Source organism: Anser brachyrhynchus, assembly GCF_964034855.1.
Source record: "Anser brachyrhynchus genome assembly, chromosome: 28".
Lineage (NCBI taxonomy): Eukaryota > Metazoa > Chordata > Aves > Anseriformes > Anatidae > Anser > Anser brachyrhynchus.
This window is the reverse complement of record NC_137721.1, coordinates 1,389,781-1,406,530: the sequence shown is the minus strand read 5'-3', so window position 1 is coordinate 1,406,530 and position 16,750 is coordinate 1,389,781. Positions and strand designations below refer to the sequence as shown.

The window sequence follows — 16,750 nt, the reverse complement described above, 5'->3', positions numbered from 1 at the left end:
GGGGAGAGGAAACCCGCTGCTCAGTTCAGATTTGCTTCGTTTTGCCCCGATTTCCACACCTGACACCCGGCCCCGTACCTGCGGCGGGAGCGGGTGCGCTGCGAAGGCCCCAGCCCTGCAGGTCGCGGCTGTGCGGGACTGGGGACCCCGCAAAAACGCCCGTCGAGGTGGTGGCGGGCGAGGATGAGGTTTTAGGAGGAGAAGCCGCCCTTGGGAAGGGGAAACTGAGGCACGGAGCAGCAGCTCCCCGGCACCTGGTCCTGATGGGGTGGGAAATTCCTGCGCGCCCCGCGGCCCCTTCCTCCGGCCCTTTTTTGGGGGATGTGGGTGAAAGTTGACGGAAAATCTGACGGCGGCGTGACGCTGCCTGCGGCCGCCGGCTTTGTCCAGGAACGGGGCCCAGATCCCTCGAGAGGAAAACAGCCCGCGTGCGGCCCGACCTTGGCCGAGCCGCCGCGCTCCCTCACCCGTCCCCTACTTGGCGGACGCCCCCTCCCTCGCCGAGCACCCCAACGCCTCCGGGGGGGGCGGGGGGGGTGTCTGCAGGACCCCCGCGGGCACCGCCACCACCCCGCAGCGCCTTGAACCCTGCACTCCACGCCACGGCCGCCGTGCCTCAGTTTCCCCACCCTGCCCGCTGCAGCCCCCACGTCCCCTGTCCTCCTCCCCCCCGCCCCGTAGCCGGCCCTTATCTCACCGCCGCCGGCACGGCGCGGCACCAGCTCGGCACGTAGGGGCCTTATCGGCGGGATGCCGGCGGCTCCGGCCGTGCCAGGCCAGCACGGCCCCCGTAGGACGAACCCCGTCCCCTAGCCCCGTCCCCAAGCCCTGTCCATGTCCCCGTCCCCGAGCCCCGTCCCCGACCCCGAGCCCCTGCCGCCGGCCCGGTGCTGCAGCGCGGGGCTCAGCACCCTTCGGTTCACCAACCCACTCCGGAGCCATTTCCCATTTCTCCGAATTATTATTATTTTTTTTTATTATCCAAGAACAAAGCAAGATCACATAAAAAACAACCCCCCCCCGTACTCTTCCCTCCCCAACCCCGACAAACGGGGCCCGGGGAGCAAAACCAGCCCCGGCTCGGGGCCCGCCCGGGGGGGTTTGGGCTCGGGCAGCCCCCGGCACCGCTCGGGGTTTATCTCCCCTCGCCCAGCCCCAGCCCCGCGGCGCTTATCTCGCGGGGTCCAGCTGGGCCCGGGGGACGTCAGGGTACAAGAAGTGCTGCAGGGCTCTGACGCCCGGCACTGTCACCCCGTGTCCCCGGGACGTCACGGCACCGTCCCACGACCGCAGCTCCGTGTCCCCCCCCCCTCGCTGCGGGGCCTTTTTGGGGTGCTCGGGCCCCCACGGCACAGCCTCTCCCCGCACCCGTGGGTGCGAGGCTCAGGGTGCCCTCGGCGGGCAGCCCGCTGCCCCCCACGCCTGCTCGCAGCCCCTCCATTGCTTCGCCCCCGTGCCTCAGTTTCCCTTCGTGGGTTGATGCCCTGCGTGGGAGGGGATTTTTGTTTTGGGGGGGGGGACACACACCGAGATGCCGTCCCCGTGCCCGGCTGGCACGGCCGCGGGGCCGGGCTGCCCTCCAAGCAGGTGAAGGGGGAGTCCGGCTCCGGCCCAAGTACGGGCAGGAAGAGCTTTATGGGGTGGGGGCTGCAGCCAGCTGGGGGTCCTGGGGGGCGGCGGGCAGCCCCTGCCAGCAGAGACCCCCCCCAAAAAAATAACCCCACATCCCAGGCTGCGGGGCAGCGCCGCGCACCCAGCTGGGGAGACACCCCCAGACCCCACGCCCCGTTTTGGGACCTGCCCCGGCCCCCGGGGTGGATCTGCCCCGCTCGGGGGCAACACGCGCTGCAGAGACCCTACAATAAACAAAGGCCCCAGGTGTGTTTTGTTTGTTTTTTATTGTTTTTTGTTGTTGTCCCGCTGCACCGTTCGAGGAAGGGCGCGGGGGCACGCTGCCAGGCGGGGACGGTGGCCACCTCGCCGTCACCTCCCCAGCCGCTGCCAGCCCCTTTGGGTGCCAGCGGAGCCCGAAGCCGCAGCCTCAGCAACATCTGCGCCCGCGCCCAGCCCGGCCCCGCTTTATGGCCCCGATAAAAACCAATTTGGGCCATAAAGAGGGGAGGGGAGGAAGAAAAAAAACCCACCCTGGCTGGGGGGGCTCGGGTGGGCACGGCAGCTCGGGCCGTGCGCCGCAGCGAGTGGGATCGCGCCCCTGCGCACCCGGGGGGCAATGGGGCCGCGTCGTGGCCCCGCATCTCCCCCAGCCCCACACCGGCCCCATTGCCGGGGGGGGGGGGTGGTGGGGATTTATTTGCTCGCCCCTCCCTGCCCAGCTGTCCCTGCCCAGGCAGGGATTTTTCCAGCGAGCTGTTTACAGCGATGCGCCGCCGAGCTGGGGACGAGCCACCGCTGGTCCCTACAAGGACTCGTCACCGAGCCCCCTGCAACGGGACACTGCGGCCGGCCCAGGGAGCGGCGTGGCCGTGGCTAAATTGGGCTAAAAACGGGCTGTCTTTGGGAAAAAAGGGCTCGAAGCCCCTCTGCGTGCTGCCGAGGGGGTCCCTGCGCACAAGACGGGGGGGTTGGGGGGGGTCTCACTGCCCCCGGAGCCACCCCAAGGGCTGGATCGCTGTCCCTCTGTTCATCCCCATGTCCGTCCGTCCGTCCAGCACACCACCACCCACCCTGCGTCCCCCCGGCCCCGTCCTGGGGGCTGCTGCAGATCTGCTGTGGGATTTGGGGCTCCGCTGGCCCCCCCCCCCCCCGGGACAAGCAGAAGGAACGGGCGGCGGAGGGGACGAGGCGCTCCTCTTCCCTGCGGGGAAGCGGGGCCGGGGCTGGGGCCAAGCCCCGTGGGGTCCCAAGGGGTTCCCAAGGGGGTGAAATAAGTGGGGGAGCCCGGAGCAGAGCCCCCCACCCATGCACACCCCGCTCCCGGTGCCGCCCGGTGGCCCTGCAGCTGGCTGCTCGCCCCGGCTGCTGGCACGGGGCCCGCGCTGGCTCCGGCCCCGCCACGCGCGGTGGCTCCAACTCAGCCAAAGGTCCCGGGTGCCTCAGCCCCCGCCACGGCCAAGCCGCAGCCCCGGGGGGGGGGGGGGAACGGAGACGGCCCCAAAACCCTCAGCGGGGCGCAGCGGGGCTGCTCTGCGCACCAGGATTTGAGGTCCCCATTGATTTCGGGGCGCCTCGTCCTGCCGTCGCCGCTCCATGCACCCCTCACCCCCCCCGGCACCTCGGGGCCGGGGCTCAGCTCCTCGCCTCCGCATTTATTATTAGCATTATTATTATTTTTTTCCCCTGCAAAAGAACAAAATAACCGAGTCACTTGATGCGGGCTGCGGCTTTCCAGGTCGCTTGTTTACGGCCGGGCGGGGGGGGGGGGGGGGGGGCTTTTGCATTTTATTTTATTTTTTTTTGCGCTTCTGCTCCTCGATGTGCTCCGCTGGAAACTATTCGCTCGGCAGCTGCCTTGGCTCGCGGCGCTGCCGGAAGGCGCTCGCGGCGCCGCGGTCCCACCGACTATTTTGGCTGCCCGCGCCCGCTGCCTTCCCCTCGTCGCCTCCTGCGGCAAAGTGGGTCAAAGGCTACGGCACGGGGGGGCCTCATCCTGGGGCTGGGGGGGGGGGGGGTGGGATAATCGCAGCCCCCTGGGTGAGCGGGAAGGGTCGCGATGCCAGCGTGTTTTGGGGGATCTGAGCCGCCCCCAAAAAATCTGAGTTCACCCCGGGGGGGGCAGCCAGCGATCTGCCGGCAGCTCCTGCGCGGAGGGGGGGGGAGGCAGCCGCAGGGTAAACGGGAGGCAGGATTTATCTCGACTCCACCGGATCGAGCCCCCGAAACGCTCCCGGGGGGATTCGGTTCGCGGCGGGCAGGCCGCCCGAACGCTGACATTCGCCCGCCGACCTTTACGGGTGGTTTTTTTTTCTTGTTTTTTTTTTTTTTTCTTTTTCGGGAGGCACCGCCAAGACCCGCTGAACTTCTCCGCTTTTGCGTTTAATTTTAGCTCCGCTGCCGGTGAGCCGCAGCTCGCCAAGGTCACTGCTGGCCCGGGCCCTTGCAGCCCCCGCCTAATCCGGGCTGGAAACGCGGCCGCGGGCGCTGAACGTTAGCCGTGGCGCTGGAGCTCCCCGCGAACGAAGCCAATTTGGGTAAAGGGCGAGCGCTATTGTCTGCGGCGGGCAGCACGTGGGAACTTCTTTCCGATCGCCGGTGCTGGCAGCGTGGTGTGAGAGCAGGATCAGGCCCCGGGTGCTGCAGTTCCCTGTCCCCAGCCCCGCACACCCCCGTTCCCAATCCTGCACCCCCCCGTCCCCAATCCTGCACCCCCCCGTCCCCAATCCTGCACCCCCCCTGTCCCCAATCCTGCACCCCCCCGTCCCCAATCCTGCACCCCCCGTCCCCAATCCTGCACCCCCCCGTCCCCAATCCTGCACCCCCCCGTCCCCAATCCTGCACCCCCCGTCCCCAATCCTGCACCCCCCCGTCCCCAATCCTGCCCCCCCGTCCCCAATCCTGCACCCCCTGTCCCCAATCCTGCACCCCCCCGTCCCCAATCCTGCCCCCCCATCCCCAATCCTGCACCCCCTGTCCCCAATCCTGCACCCCCCCGTCCCCAATCCTGCCCCCCCATCCCCAATCCTGCACCCCCTGTCCCCAGTCCTGCACCCCCCTCTCCCCAATCCTGCACCCCCCCTGCCCCCAGCCCCGCACACCCCCGTTCCCAATCCTGCACCCCCCCTGTCCCCAATCCTGCACCCCCTGTCCCCAATCCTGCACCCCCCCGTCCCCAATCCTGCACCCCCCGTCCCCAATCCTGCACCCCCCCGTCCCCAATCCTGCACCCCCCGTCCCCAATCCTGCACCCCCCCCGTCCCCAATCCTGCACCCCCCCGTTCCCAATCCTGCACCCCCCGTCCCCAATCCTGCACCCCCATTCCCGCAGCCCCACACCCCCCAGCTCCCAGGAGGATTTGGGAGCACCCCGGGGCCCATGGCCCTTTGTGGGGTGCCGCAGAGATTCGGGACCTGCCCCGTCCCCATTGGGACAGCGGGATGGGGGGGGGGGGGGGCGGAATCAGCCCGCCCCCCAGCCCCACCTCAGACTTTGGATGCTGCCCCCCACAACCCCCAGCCCCCTCCTTGCTCCAAAGAGCCCGGCCTACGGGGTGTCCTTGAAAGGGGGGTAACCCCCCCCCCCCCCAAACCACCCCCCCCAAGGGACCAAAATCCACCGTCTGAGCCCCCCCCAAGGGAAAAACCCCAAGCCAGGAGCCGGCGGAGCCGCGGCGCAGCAGCGAAGGGGTAAAAATAGCGGCGAGCAGCGGCCGAGGCGGCGCACGAGGAGCCCACGCGCCGCCTGCGTGCACCAGGGAGGAAGAGGCCCCGCTCCTCCTCCTCCTCCTCCTCCTCGCTCCCCGGCCTGTGGGGAAACTGAGGCACGGAGAGAAGGCTCAGCAGCGGCTTTGGGGCCCTGGGGTTGCAGAGGTTCCCCCCTGTCAGACTGGGGGGGGCAGCTCCCCCAGCCCCGTGCCCAAATCCCCCCCGTGCCCGAACCCCCGGCCGTGGGAGGGGGGGGCACGGCCGGGGTTGTTCCCAGCCCCAAATTCCCCCTCGCTTGCCTCACCCCATTACTCAGCCCTGGCTGCCGGGGCTGTTATTTAGAGAGCACTTCTATTCCTTGAGGTGGGGCCGGATCCTTCCCTTTGTGCCCCAAGGGGGGGAACCTGGTGCCGTGGGGGCCCCGTGAGCCCCCCCCCACCCGAAGACGGGGCGCAGACCCCCGGAGCTGTGCGGGGAAATCGTCACCTCCTGGGGACCCCCCCGGACGGGGGCGGGGGGACACACATAGGGCACGACCCGGGGCATCTCTCAGCTTCGGGGACACCCCAAGGAAGGAAGAAAACGAGGGCTGGGGAGGGGGGGGGGGGCAAACAAAAACAACCATTGCAGCTTCACCGTTTCCAGCAGTTTTGGCACCGATTCCCACCCCGGCCCTTCAGCCCAGTGCCCCCAGCACCCTCTGGCTCCGTCCCCCCCGCAGCCCCCGGGGGACAAACGGGCACTGCCGTGCGCCCCCCCAGGACATCAGCACCCATCGCCCCCCCCCCCCAGGGACCCCTCAGCACCCCCAGCCCTACGGCGCGGGTTCAACGCTGCGTTTTTATTGCCCGGGAGCTGAAAAACAAAGCCATAAACAGGAACCTCCCCGGGGCGGGGGGGTCACGGCACTTCCCCAGCACATGAAGTTCTCGTGGGTGGCCCCCCCCGGCCTGTGGGGGTTCTGCCGGGTCCCCTCGTAACGCCAAAAATTCCTGTCCCCCCCCCCCAGCCCCCGTTTTTCTTGCTGCCGGTGCAGGAGCTGAGTTGGGCAGGGCTCAGCCCAGCACCACCAACTGCCCCCACTGGGGGGGGGGCTGGTTTTAGGGTTGCAAAAACCCCCGGGGTTGGGTTTTTTGGGAGGGGGCGCAAACCACATCCCCGAGACCCCCCCCCCACACCCCCCCGGGGGCTATGGGGTGGCTGCAGATAAATGGGGGGGGTGAATGGGGCCGTGGGGATGGGCCCCCCCCCCCCCCCAAAAAAAACCCCACATTGCAGCCTCCTGCTCCTGCACCCTACGTTGGGTGGGGGCAGCTCGGTGCCATTTGTCCCCCCCCCAAAGGTGGTGGCATAGGCCTGGGGGGGGGGGGCAGGGGGACAAGGGACAGCCAAACCCACGCACGGATCCTGGCACCCTGTGGGGTGGGGGCCGCTGGGGCTCCAAGGGACCCCCCCCCCCCGGCACCGGGAACCCCACCATGGGTGCAGCAGCACCCACCCCGTGCGCCCGGTGGGTGCCACATGCCCCCCCCCCCCGCACGCGGCCGGGGAGCTCGGGGGCACCCGCGTGTGAGCGATCCTGGGGTGCTGGGGCAGAAAGCTCCCAGCCCAGCCCTGCACCTTGGGGGGGGTGCTTGGGGCCCCCACCCTGCCGCTCCCAGCACCCAAGGGTGCCCGGCCTCCGCTACGGGGCACCCATAGGGGTCAAAGAGTCATGGGGGGGGGGGAAAAACGTGGCTGCGGGGCAGGTCCCGGCCCCCGCCAAGCCCATCACGCCACTCCACAACAGCAGGTGAAGGCGCCAGCAACCCTACCATAACAACAGGCTGCTCACGAGCGGCGCTCACGAGACCCTACAATAACAATCCGCCCAGGTAGGGCGATCCCAGGGCGCTGGTTGGCAAACAACCCTACAATAAATAAATAACCAGCCCCGCGGGCCCAGCAGCTCCGCGCCGGCTGGGGGGGCGGCGGGAGGGGTCGGGGGGTCCCTTGGTTGGGGTTGGAGGCGTTTGGGGGGGGACCCCAAGGTGGGGGGTCCCTGGAGGCGTTTGGGGGGGTGACCCCAAGGTGGGGGGGGGACACACACCCCGGCAGCCCCTCGCCGTGCTGGGGACGGGGGGGGGGGACGCGGCCGTCCCCGTTGCGCTGGGCCGGTTGGGACCGATCCTGCCAGCCCCGTTCTGACCCCGTGCGTAAGCAGGCTCGGGAACGGGACGTGCCGCGCCTGGAGCGGGGCGAGATGAGCCGGGGGGGGGCTGCACGGGCCGGGACCCCCCCGCACAGGTGGCTGCAGGGGGGTCCCTACCCCGCGACCCCCTCCCCGCCCCCATTCTTTTCCCTCCCGCTCGCCCTTCGCCAGTACAAACCAGTGCTGGAACTGGTGCCGCCCCGCTCCGGCCCCGCTCGTTTTGTCGCAGCCGGTGCCAGGCACAGCCTGGGGGAGGTGGGGGGGGTCCCCCTGCAGGGACGGGGTCAGCTCGGGACCCCCCCCTTTTTCAACCCCCCCCCCCCCATCCCAAAAAGCTGGAGGCCGCAGGACGAGACAAGAAAAACCCCAACTTTAATCCACCCAAATCGGTAAAAAAAAGCTCCAAACGTTAAAAACCTGCCGTGAAATGGGGGGGGGGGGGGGGGGGCAAGGCCCAGAAAGGGGCCCTTTTCCCCCAAAACGGCACAGGGCGAGCCCGGGGGGGGGCCCACGGCCGCCCCCAGCCCCGATCCTTCCCCCCCCCCAACGCTAAAACCAAACGGAGCCCATTAAAACCTGCCCCCGTGCCCCCCCTCCCCCCCGCAGGGGTTCGGGCCCCAAGGGACCCCCGAGCTGGGGGGGCAGCGGGGTCACCCCCCCCCCCCCAAAAATTACCATCCCCGGGGGGGGGGCACCCGGTGCTGAGGCCGCGGCGCCCGTCCCTGGAGCACAAGTGCCACCTGCCGGCCGCCCTGACTGGGAGCACTGGGGTCCCCAGTACGGGGGTGTGCTGGGAGGCACTGGGACCCCCCCCCCGTGGGGGTGGGCTGGTGGGCGCCGGGCCCCCCCGATGTCCCGGGGCAGGGGGGGGGCTCAATAAACGGCCTCGTCCATGTTGTCGTCGCTGTCGCCGCCGAAGTCCTCCCCGTTGTCGAAGTAGGACATGATGTAGTCGGTCTCCTGGGGACGGGGAGAAGCCGTGGGGAGACCCCCCCCCGAAAAAAAACCACCCCACAACCGGGAGGTGACGACCCCCCCCCCCCCACCTCACCTCCTCGTGCTCCTCCTCGTCGTACTCCTCTTCCTCCTCTTCCTTGCCTTCCTCCTCCTCCTCCTTCTCCTCTTCCTCCTCCGACGTCACCTCCTCCTCCTTCTTCTCCAGGCTCTGGGGGCGCCGTTCACCCGTGAACCCCCCCCAAAAAAAACCTGCTGCCCCCCCCCCGCCCCCCCCCAGCATTAATTACAGGGGGGGGGGGCATATCCGAGCCTTCGGCCTCATTACCTCCAGCTTCTTAATGGCCTCCTCCTTGTCGAGCGCCACCCGCTGCTTGCTCTTGGGGACGAGGACGGTGGTCCCTGGGGGGGGGGGGGGGACGGGGTGGGGGGAGCGTCACCCACCCTGGGGGGGGGACACACACACGAGGGGGGGGCCGGGGCAGCGTGGGGTACTCACGGCCTTTCCGCAGCTTCCGCACCCGGATCTTCAGCTCCCGCGGCAGCCGCCTCCAGTCTGGGGGGGGGGGGAGCAGGGGCTGGATCAGCCCCCCCGTAAGCCCCCCCCCCAAAAAAAGTGTCCGTCCCCCCCCCAAAAAAAAACCACGCACCTGGGTTCCAATCGATGGCGCCGTCAACGGGGCTGGAGACCTGGTACTTGTCCGAGTAGCGCTCGATGTCTGCGGGGCGGGGGGGGGACGTCAGCGGGGTCGCGCTTTGGGGTGAGGGGGGGGGTCCCCAAATCCCCCTCCCCCAGCCCCGTACCCCTGCGGGGCGCCCCGGGTTTGATGAAGTAGGGCAGGTTCTTCATGGCGCCGCGCAGCTCCTGCTTGAGGGCCAGCATGTACTCCAGCTCCTCGCCCCCCGGCAGCGGCACCGGGCGGTACTCCACGGGCTGCGGGGACACGGGGCGGGATGGGACGGGATGGCACCCCGCCTGGCACCCCGCCTGGCACCCCACTGGCACCCCGCCTGGCACCCTGCCTGGCACCCCGCCTGGCACCCCAATTGTCACCCCGCCTGGCACCCCACTGGCACCCTGCCTGGCACCCTGACTGGCACCCCGACTGGCACCCTGACTGGCACCCCGCCTGGCACCCAACTGGCACCCCGCCTGGCACCCAACTGGCACCCCGCCTGGCACCCCAATTGTCACCCCAACTGGCACCCCAATTGTCACCCCGACTGGCACCCCAATTGTCACCCTGACTGGCACCCCAACTGGCACCCAATTGTCACCCCAACTGGCACCCCGACTGGCACCCCGACTGGCACCCAATTGTCACCCCAACTGGCACCCCAATTGTCACCCTAACTGGCACCCAATTGTCACCCCAACTGGCACCCCGCCTGGCACCCCGCCTGGCACCCAACTGGCACCCAACTGGCACCCCAATTGTCACCCCGCCTGGCACCCCGCCTGGCACCCAACTGGCACCCAACTGGCACCCCAATTGTCACCCCGCCTGGCACCCCACTGGCACCCCACTGGCACCCCGACTGGCACCCAACTGTCATCCCAACTGGCACCCAATTGTCACCCCAACTGTCACCCCAACTGTCACCCAACTGGCACCCCAATTGTCACCCCGACTGGCACCCGACTGGCACCCGACTGCCATCCCAATTGTCACTCTGTCACCCCAATTGTCACCCCAACTGGCACCCCAACTGGCACCCAATTGTCACCCCAACTGGCACCCCAACTGGCACCCCGCCTGTCATCCTGCCACCCCAAATGCCACCCCAATCATCACCCTGCCTGCCCTCCTGTCACCCCAACTGTCACCCCGACTGCCACCCCGGCTGCCATCCTGTCACCCTGCTTGTCACCCTGACTGCCATCCTGGCACCCCAACTGCCACCCTGTCCCCCCAGCTGTCACCCCGACTCCCACCACCCCAAACGTCACCCTGCCTGCCACCTCGACTGTCACCCCGGTAGGCGTGCCAGCTGCCATCCTGTCACCCTGACTGCCATCCTGGCACCCCAGTTGTCACCCCAATTGCCACCCCGACTGTCACCCTGTCCCCCCCAGTTGTCACCCTGACTGCCATCCTATCACCCACTTGTCGCCCCGACTGTCACCCAAGTTGTCACCCTGACTGTCACCCTGTCCCCCCACTTGTCACCCCAACTGCCACCCCACTTGTCACCCCAACTGACATCCTGTCACCCCACTTGTCACCCCAACTGCCACCCCCCCCAGCCGCCACCCAACCGTCCCCCGGGGGGCTGCGTGCGATGACCCCAGCAGGCCCCAGCCCCGCGCCCCGCTGTCGGGGGGACCCCCCCAGCCCCCCAAACTCACCGGGAAGAGGGGGGAGGGCTGCAGGGTGGGGGGGGGCAGCGCGTCCCCCTTGCCGATGCCCACGGCCTCCACGTTGAAGGTCAGCTGCCCGCGGCCCCGGCCCCGGCCTCGGCCCGCCATGGTGGGGGGGGCACGGAGCCGGGGGGGCTGCGGGGGGCACAGAGCAGGGGAGGGGGTAAAGGGGGGGGGAGACAGGGGGAGGGGAACCCCTAAGGGATGGGGGGAGTGGGATGGGGCACCCCTGAAAAGGGAGATGGGGGGGGGAAGCCCTAAAAAGGGATATGGGGAGGGCACCCCTATAGGGATTTGGGGGGTAATGGGGCAGGGCGCCCCTAAAGGGATATGGGGGAACCCCTAAAGGGATATGGGGGGGAATGCGATGGGGCACCCCTAAAAAGGGAGATGGGGGGGTAATGGGACGGCGTACCCCTAAAGGGATATGGGGGGGGGGGGTAATGGGATGGGGCACCCCTAAAGGGATATGGGGGGGAATGCGATGGGGCACCCCTAAAAAGGGAGATGGGGGGGTAATGGGACGGCGTACCCCTAAAGGGATATGGGGGGGGGGGTAATGGGATGGGGCACCCCTAAAGGGATATGGGGGGGGAATGGGATGGGGCACCCCTAAAAAGGGAGATGGGGGTGGTAATGGGACAGGGCACCCCTAAAGGGATATGGGGGGGGCAGCCCTAAAGGGACGTGGGGGGGAATGGGGCAGGGCGCCCCTAAAGGGATACGGGGGGGGCCCTAAAGCACACGGGGGGGGCCCTAAACAGGGACACGGGGGGGCGGGAACGGGACGGGGCCCCCCTAAGGGACACGGCAGGGCTGGGGGGGGGACGGGGCCCCCCTCAGGGCCCCGGGGCCGCTCCCCCCGCCTCCCCCGCCCCCCCCGGCCCCCCCCGGTGCCGGTGCCCCCCCTCCGAGCTCGGCCCCGTACCTCCAACGCGCATGCGCCGCCCCGCCACGTGCGGCCGGGGGGGGGAGGCTGCGGAAGGGCGAGGGCCGCGCTGATTGGTGGGAGACGGGGCCAATCAGAAGGCGGAGCGGGGAGAGGGGCGGGGAAAGGGGCGGGGCTGGGGCGATGAATGGGGCGGGGAGGGGATGAATGGGGAGGGGGGAATGGGGTGAATGGGGTGGGACGGGGTGAATGGGGTGGGGATGGGGACGGGGTGAATGGGGTGGGATGGGGTGGGATGGGATGGGATGGGATGGGATGGGATGGGATGGGATGGGATGGGATGGAGGTGGGATTGGGATGGGGATGGGATGGGGATGGGATGGGGATGGGGATGGGATGGGGATGGGATGGGATGGGATGGGATGGGATGGGATGGGATGGGAATGAGCTGGGCTGGGCTGGGATGGGATGGAGGTGGGATGGAGGTGGGATTGGGATTGGGATGGGGATGGGATGGGAATGGGGATGGGGATGGGGATGGGATAGGATGGGATGGGAATGGGATGAGATGGGAATGGGCTGGGCTGGGCTGCGATGGGATGGGATGAGGACAGGATGGGGATGAGGACAGGATGGAGTTGGGATGGGATGGGATTGGGATTGGGATGAGGGTGGGATGGGGATGGGATGGGATGGGATTGGGTTGGGAATGGGATTGGGTTGGGAATGGGGTGGGATGGGGATGAAGGACAACTCAACAGTGGCTGGGTGCAGGGATAAAAATCAGGCTGAAGAAAGTGAGGGGAAGAGGACTGGGCAGAAGGGGGCTCCCTGTCCCAGCACCTCAGCCCCGTGGTGCCCACCCACCTGCCCCACGGCCCCAGCCCCGCTGCCCTGGGGCGCCTCAGCCTCGCAGCGTTGCAGGATCCAGCCGTGCTGACCCGCAGCCCCTGTGGCCATCGATCGCCCCATGGCCCCAGCCCTGCTTTCCCGCAGCCCCCAACCCACCGTCCCGTGCCCCCGCCTCCCTGCTGTCCCAGGGCCTCCTGCCCCACGGCCCCCAGCCTCCTGGGGCCTCCTGTCCCACTGCCCCATACCCCCCTGCCCCGCTACGCTCTGCCCCCTAACCCCACTGCCCCACGGCCCCCCAGCCCCGCCGCCTCGCGCCCCCCAGCCCCGCTGCGCCGGGCCCCATCGCCCTTCCCGTCGCACCCCCGCGCAGCGCAGGCTGCTCGGCGCAGCGGCTTCGGCGCTGGCTCCGCCGCCGCCGGGTGATTCATCCCCATCCAGCCCTCCCCGCGCCAGGAGCTGCCAAAAATAGTGATGCGGGGAGGGGGGGGGGGATAAACCCTCCAAATAACCTCCCCTGCCTCCTTCCCCCTCGCGAAGCCCGCGGCCGGCCGGGATGGCGGCCACCGGGAGATGGCCCCGGCACCTCCATCGCCCCGACACCGGGGACCCCGGGGACCCCGACGTGGCGCTGGGGGATGCCACGCTCCGGTTACCACGGTAACAGAGAAAGGCAGGGATGGAGGGATGGGGGGGGGGGGTCCCTCTCTGATGGGGGGGGCTGGGAAGGGATCGCCCCCCCCGGCCCCCCCCAGCAGGGACGGGACATGCAGCCCTAAGCACCAGGCCTGGGCACGGCTGCAGCCGGCATCTCGCTGGGGGGCCGCTGGCAGCCAGGCTTGAAAATGGGGGGGGCGCGGGGGGGGGGGGCCTGGTGGTTTCTTCCCCATTTTCCTGGCTGGCCGGAGAGCTGAGGCTGAGCCGCAGTAACCATGGGAACCATGCAGGCAGGGGATGCGGGAGGGGATTGGGGAACGGGCAGGGGATGGGGGGGATTGGGGGTACGGGGAGGGGATGGGATGGGGGGTGTCAGGGGCACGGGCAGGGGATTGGGGGATTTGGGGGTGTGGGGAGGGGATGTGGGGGTGTCAGGGGTATGGGCAGGGATGGGGGGGTGCACGGGGGGATACGGGGCGCAAGAAGGGGGTGCAGGAAGGGGGACAGGGGATTTGGGGGGTATGGGAGAGGAGACAGCAGGGCTGCAGGTGGCTGCAGGTGGGGGCCCGGAGGGGTAGAGGGGAAGGGAAGGAGGGTGGAGGAGGAAGGGGGCCCTGGGGATTTGGGGCCGCAGGCACCGCGCAGGGAGGCGGGCACAGCCCGAAGGCAGTGGCAGAGATGCCCCGGGGCTGCAGGGCACCGGGGGCTGCGCGGTGACAGCTGGTCACCTCCCCGGGAACTGTCCCCTCCGCGGACCCCATCAGTGCCCCCCCCCCAAGCCTGAGCAGCCCCCCAGCCCCGGGGGGAGCACAGGAGGGGGGCAGCGACCATGGCAGCTGGGGAAACTGAGGCAGGGAGCTGTGACTGCCGGCGGGGAGGGATCGGAAGGGTTTCAATGCATAGCGCTAAGTGCGCGCCGCTCCTGCCCCCCCCAGGGCCACGCGACGTCCCTGTGCCGCGTCCCCCTGACGCCCCGGGAACGCCACACCCACGTGCCGGCCCCGCTCCGTGTCCCGCTGCGGTGAGCGCGCGATGCTCCAGGACCACCCCGTCCCCGCTCCGTCCCCTCGCCATTCCCCGCTGCCATAGGCACGCGATGCTCCGGGCTCCTCGGCACCGCCGCGCGCCGTCCCGGTGGCCCTGAGCGTGCGATGCCCAGCCCCGTGCGCCGCCCGCCCGGGGCCGCGGCGCCTCCTGGCCTGGCCATGCTGCCCGCGGACGGCTCGGCGCTGCTGCGGGCCGTGGCCCAGGGCAAGTTTCGCCTCACCCGGCTGCTGCTGGAAGGGGGGGCCTACATCAACGAGGGCAACGCCGCGGGGCAGACGCCGCTGATGGCCGCGTGCCGGGCTCGCTACGCCGACCCGCTGGAGCAGCCCCGCATGGTGCGCTACCTCCTGGAGAACGGCGCCGACCCCAACATCCCCGACAAGACGGGCAAGACGGCGCTGATGCACGCCTGCGCCGAGCGCGCCGGGGCCGCCGTGGCCGCCGTGCTGCTGGCCCACGGCGCCGACCCCAGCGCCCGCGACTACGCCGGTGCCTCCGCTCTGGTTTACGCCATCAACCGGGGCGACCGGGAGACGCTGCAGGCGCTGCTGGACGCCTGCAAGGCGCAGGGCAAGGAGGTGATCATCATCACCACCGACACATCGCCCTCGGGCACCAAGACCACGCGGCAGTACCTGAACTCGCCCCCCTCGCCGGGGCTGGAGGAGAAGCGCTCGCCGGCGCTCTGCATGTCGCCCTCCGACATTGAGGTGCGCACGGCGGCCTCGCCGGCGGGCAGCGAGAAGGAGGAGGAGCGGGACGTCTTCCGCTTCCCACCGCCGCCGCCGCCGGCCGCCACCGCCATGCCGGAGCCATCCCGCGCCCGGGGACGGCCGCTGAAGCGCCTCAACTCGGAGCCCTGGGGGCTGGTGGCCCCGGGGGTCGAGGCGTCGCGGGCCCCCCCCGGAGCGTTTGGCCCCGGGGCTGGAGGAGCTGAGCCTCGGCACGCGCCCCCGGCGCCACAGCGTCGAGGGCAGGGAGGCCGCGGGGCTGGCGGGGGCGGCCTGGGCCGAGCGGGTGCCTCCGGCTTGCCCCCAGCCGCTGGCACGGCGCAACACGGCCCCCGAGGCGGCGCGGGTCAAAGCGGGGCGCCGCGAGCCCCCCGACCCCGAGGGCTGCCCCTGGCCCCCCTCGCCACCCCCCTCGCCGGGGCGCGGGCGGCGATGCGCGGCCTCGGCCATGCCGCTGCCGACCCCCGAGTCCCCCCCTGGTGCCCGCCGCCGTGCTCCCGGCTTGCTGGAGCGCCGCGGCTCCGGCACGCTCCTGCTGGAGCCCCTGGCCTCGGGGCGCGCTGGCTTCTTGCCCCCCCTGCACGCCGGCCCGCACCCCCCCGGCCCTCGCGGGCTCCCGGTTCCCGGCTCGCCCAAGGGCCGCCGCAAGCTGCTGCGACGCCACTCGATGCAGACGGAGGAGATGCGGCTGCTGGCCAACTTCCAGAGCGCCCTGAGCCTGGAGCCGGGCACCTAAGGGCCCCCCACGGCCTCCCCAGAGCGATGCCCGCAGCGTCCCTTCCCCTACCCACGTGCGCTGGCCCGGAGGGGGTCCCGGTCCCGGTCCTGGCTGCCACGGGGACACCCCGTGAAGGGACCGCGCTCGTGGGCTGCCGTCCTCTCACCGTGGTGGCCATGAATCCGCCAGGGCAGCGGGGGCTGCGAGAGCGGAGAGCCCGACGGCACAGGCACAGGCGTGGGGCTCCCCGGGCAGGCTGGTGGCAACGTTCACTCTGAACCCTACTGATGACTGCGGGGGTCCACGAAACAACTCTTCCATTGCTGCCGCTGGCAGAAACTTTGCACGTTTTTTCAGGAGCTGGCGTCCCCCGGCTCCCTCGCATCTTCATCCCGCTCCTTCCTCCCCCCCGACCCCAGCACCGCTTCTCCCCGCGGATCTCAGCGGCAGCAGCTGACAACCAGACCGCGCTCCACACAAACCCATCTCCTGCTCCGCGTCGGCTGAGGCCCTGCCCCCCCCCTTTTAGGGCCAGCGTTTTGGGGTGTCCCCGCTGGTCACACGCTGCTCGGGGCCGGGCGTGCTGAGCAATAACAGCCGCGGGACGCCCGTGTCCCAGGACAGCCCCTTCCCGGGGTGTGTGGGGGGTCTCTCCCCTGGTTTTGGCCACAGGGACACCCACGCCCCCTGCGTGCTGGGCGGGGGTGTTCCCGGGGGGGAGCGGGGATGGGGATGGGGACACGCTGCCAGCATCCCCACGAATAAAGGCCCGGCACGGCTCATCCTGGCTGCGTGGTTTTGGGGGTCTGGGGGGATGGGGTTGGTTGGGGATCACCCTGAGCCCCCCCAGGGGCACTCCGGGGCTGTGGGGCACAACCAGGCCCTGCCCAGAGGTGCCCCAGCTCCTGCCCTCCCAAGGGGGCTGCGGGGTGGGGTGGGGTGGGCGCAGCGGGGCAGCACGAGGGGCGCCGGGGTGCCTGGGTGGCGGTGGGGCTGGGAGCCAGCGCGTCCGGGCACCGGGGTGCGCGGGGGC

The 16,750-nt window shown here is 70.1% G+C and overlaps 2 protein-coding genes across 2 annotated transcripts; one reads left to right on the top strand and one right to left on the bottom strand.

Moving 5' to 3' along the window:
- Window positions 1–7,863: 7,863 nt before the first annotated feature.
- On the bottom strand, window positions 7,864–11,809 carry POLR3GL (RNA polymerase III subunit GL). The gene is made up of 8 exons (XM_080570055.1): window positions 11,755–11,809; window positions 10,815–10,961; window positions 9,269–9,398; window positions 9,115–9,183; window positions 8,964–9,020; window positions 8,793–8,866; window positions 8,562–8,675; window positions 7,864–8,470 (listed from the first exon to the last, which is right to left on the bottom strand). The coding sequence occupies exons 2-8, from the start codon at window positions 10,932–10,934 to the stop codon at window positions 8,384–8,386; spliced, it is 651 nt and encodes a 216-aa protein (XP_080426181.1). The 5' UTR covers window positions 10,935–10,961; window positions 11,755–11,809; the 3' UTR covers window positions 7,864–8,383.
- A 2,424-nt stretch (window positions 11,810–14,233) lies between these two features.
- Window positions 14,234–15,871, top strand: ANKRD34A (ankyrin repeat domain 34A). Its single transcript, XM_080569925.1, is given in 2 exon segments — window positions 14,234–15,167; window positions 15,169–15,871. Coding segments are annotated over 2 exon segments (1,362 nt in total). The 5' UTR covers window positions 14,234–14,372; the 3' UTR covers window positions 15,736–15,871.
- The last annotated feature ends 879 nt before the right edge of the window (window positions 15,872–16,750 follow it).

Coding starts and splice junctions, on each gene's coding strand:
- POLR3GL (XM_080570055.1), bottom strand. CDS start 10,934: ATGGCGGGCCGAGGCCGGGGCCGGGGCCGCGGGCAGCTGACCTTCAAC. Junction 9,184..9,268: donor ACCCGGGGCGCCCCGCAGGG/GTACGGGGCTGG, acceptor CCCGCCCCGCAG/ACATCGAGCGCTACTCGGAC. Junction 8,471..8,561: donor ACGAGGAGGAGCACGAGGAG/GTGAGGTGGGGG, acceptor CCCCGTCCCCAG/GAGACCGACTACATCATGTC.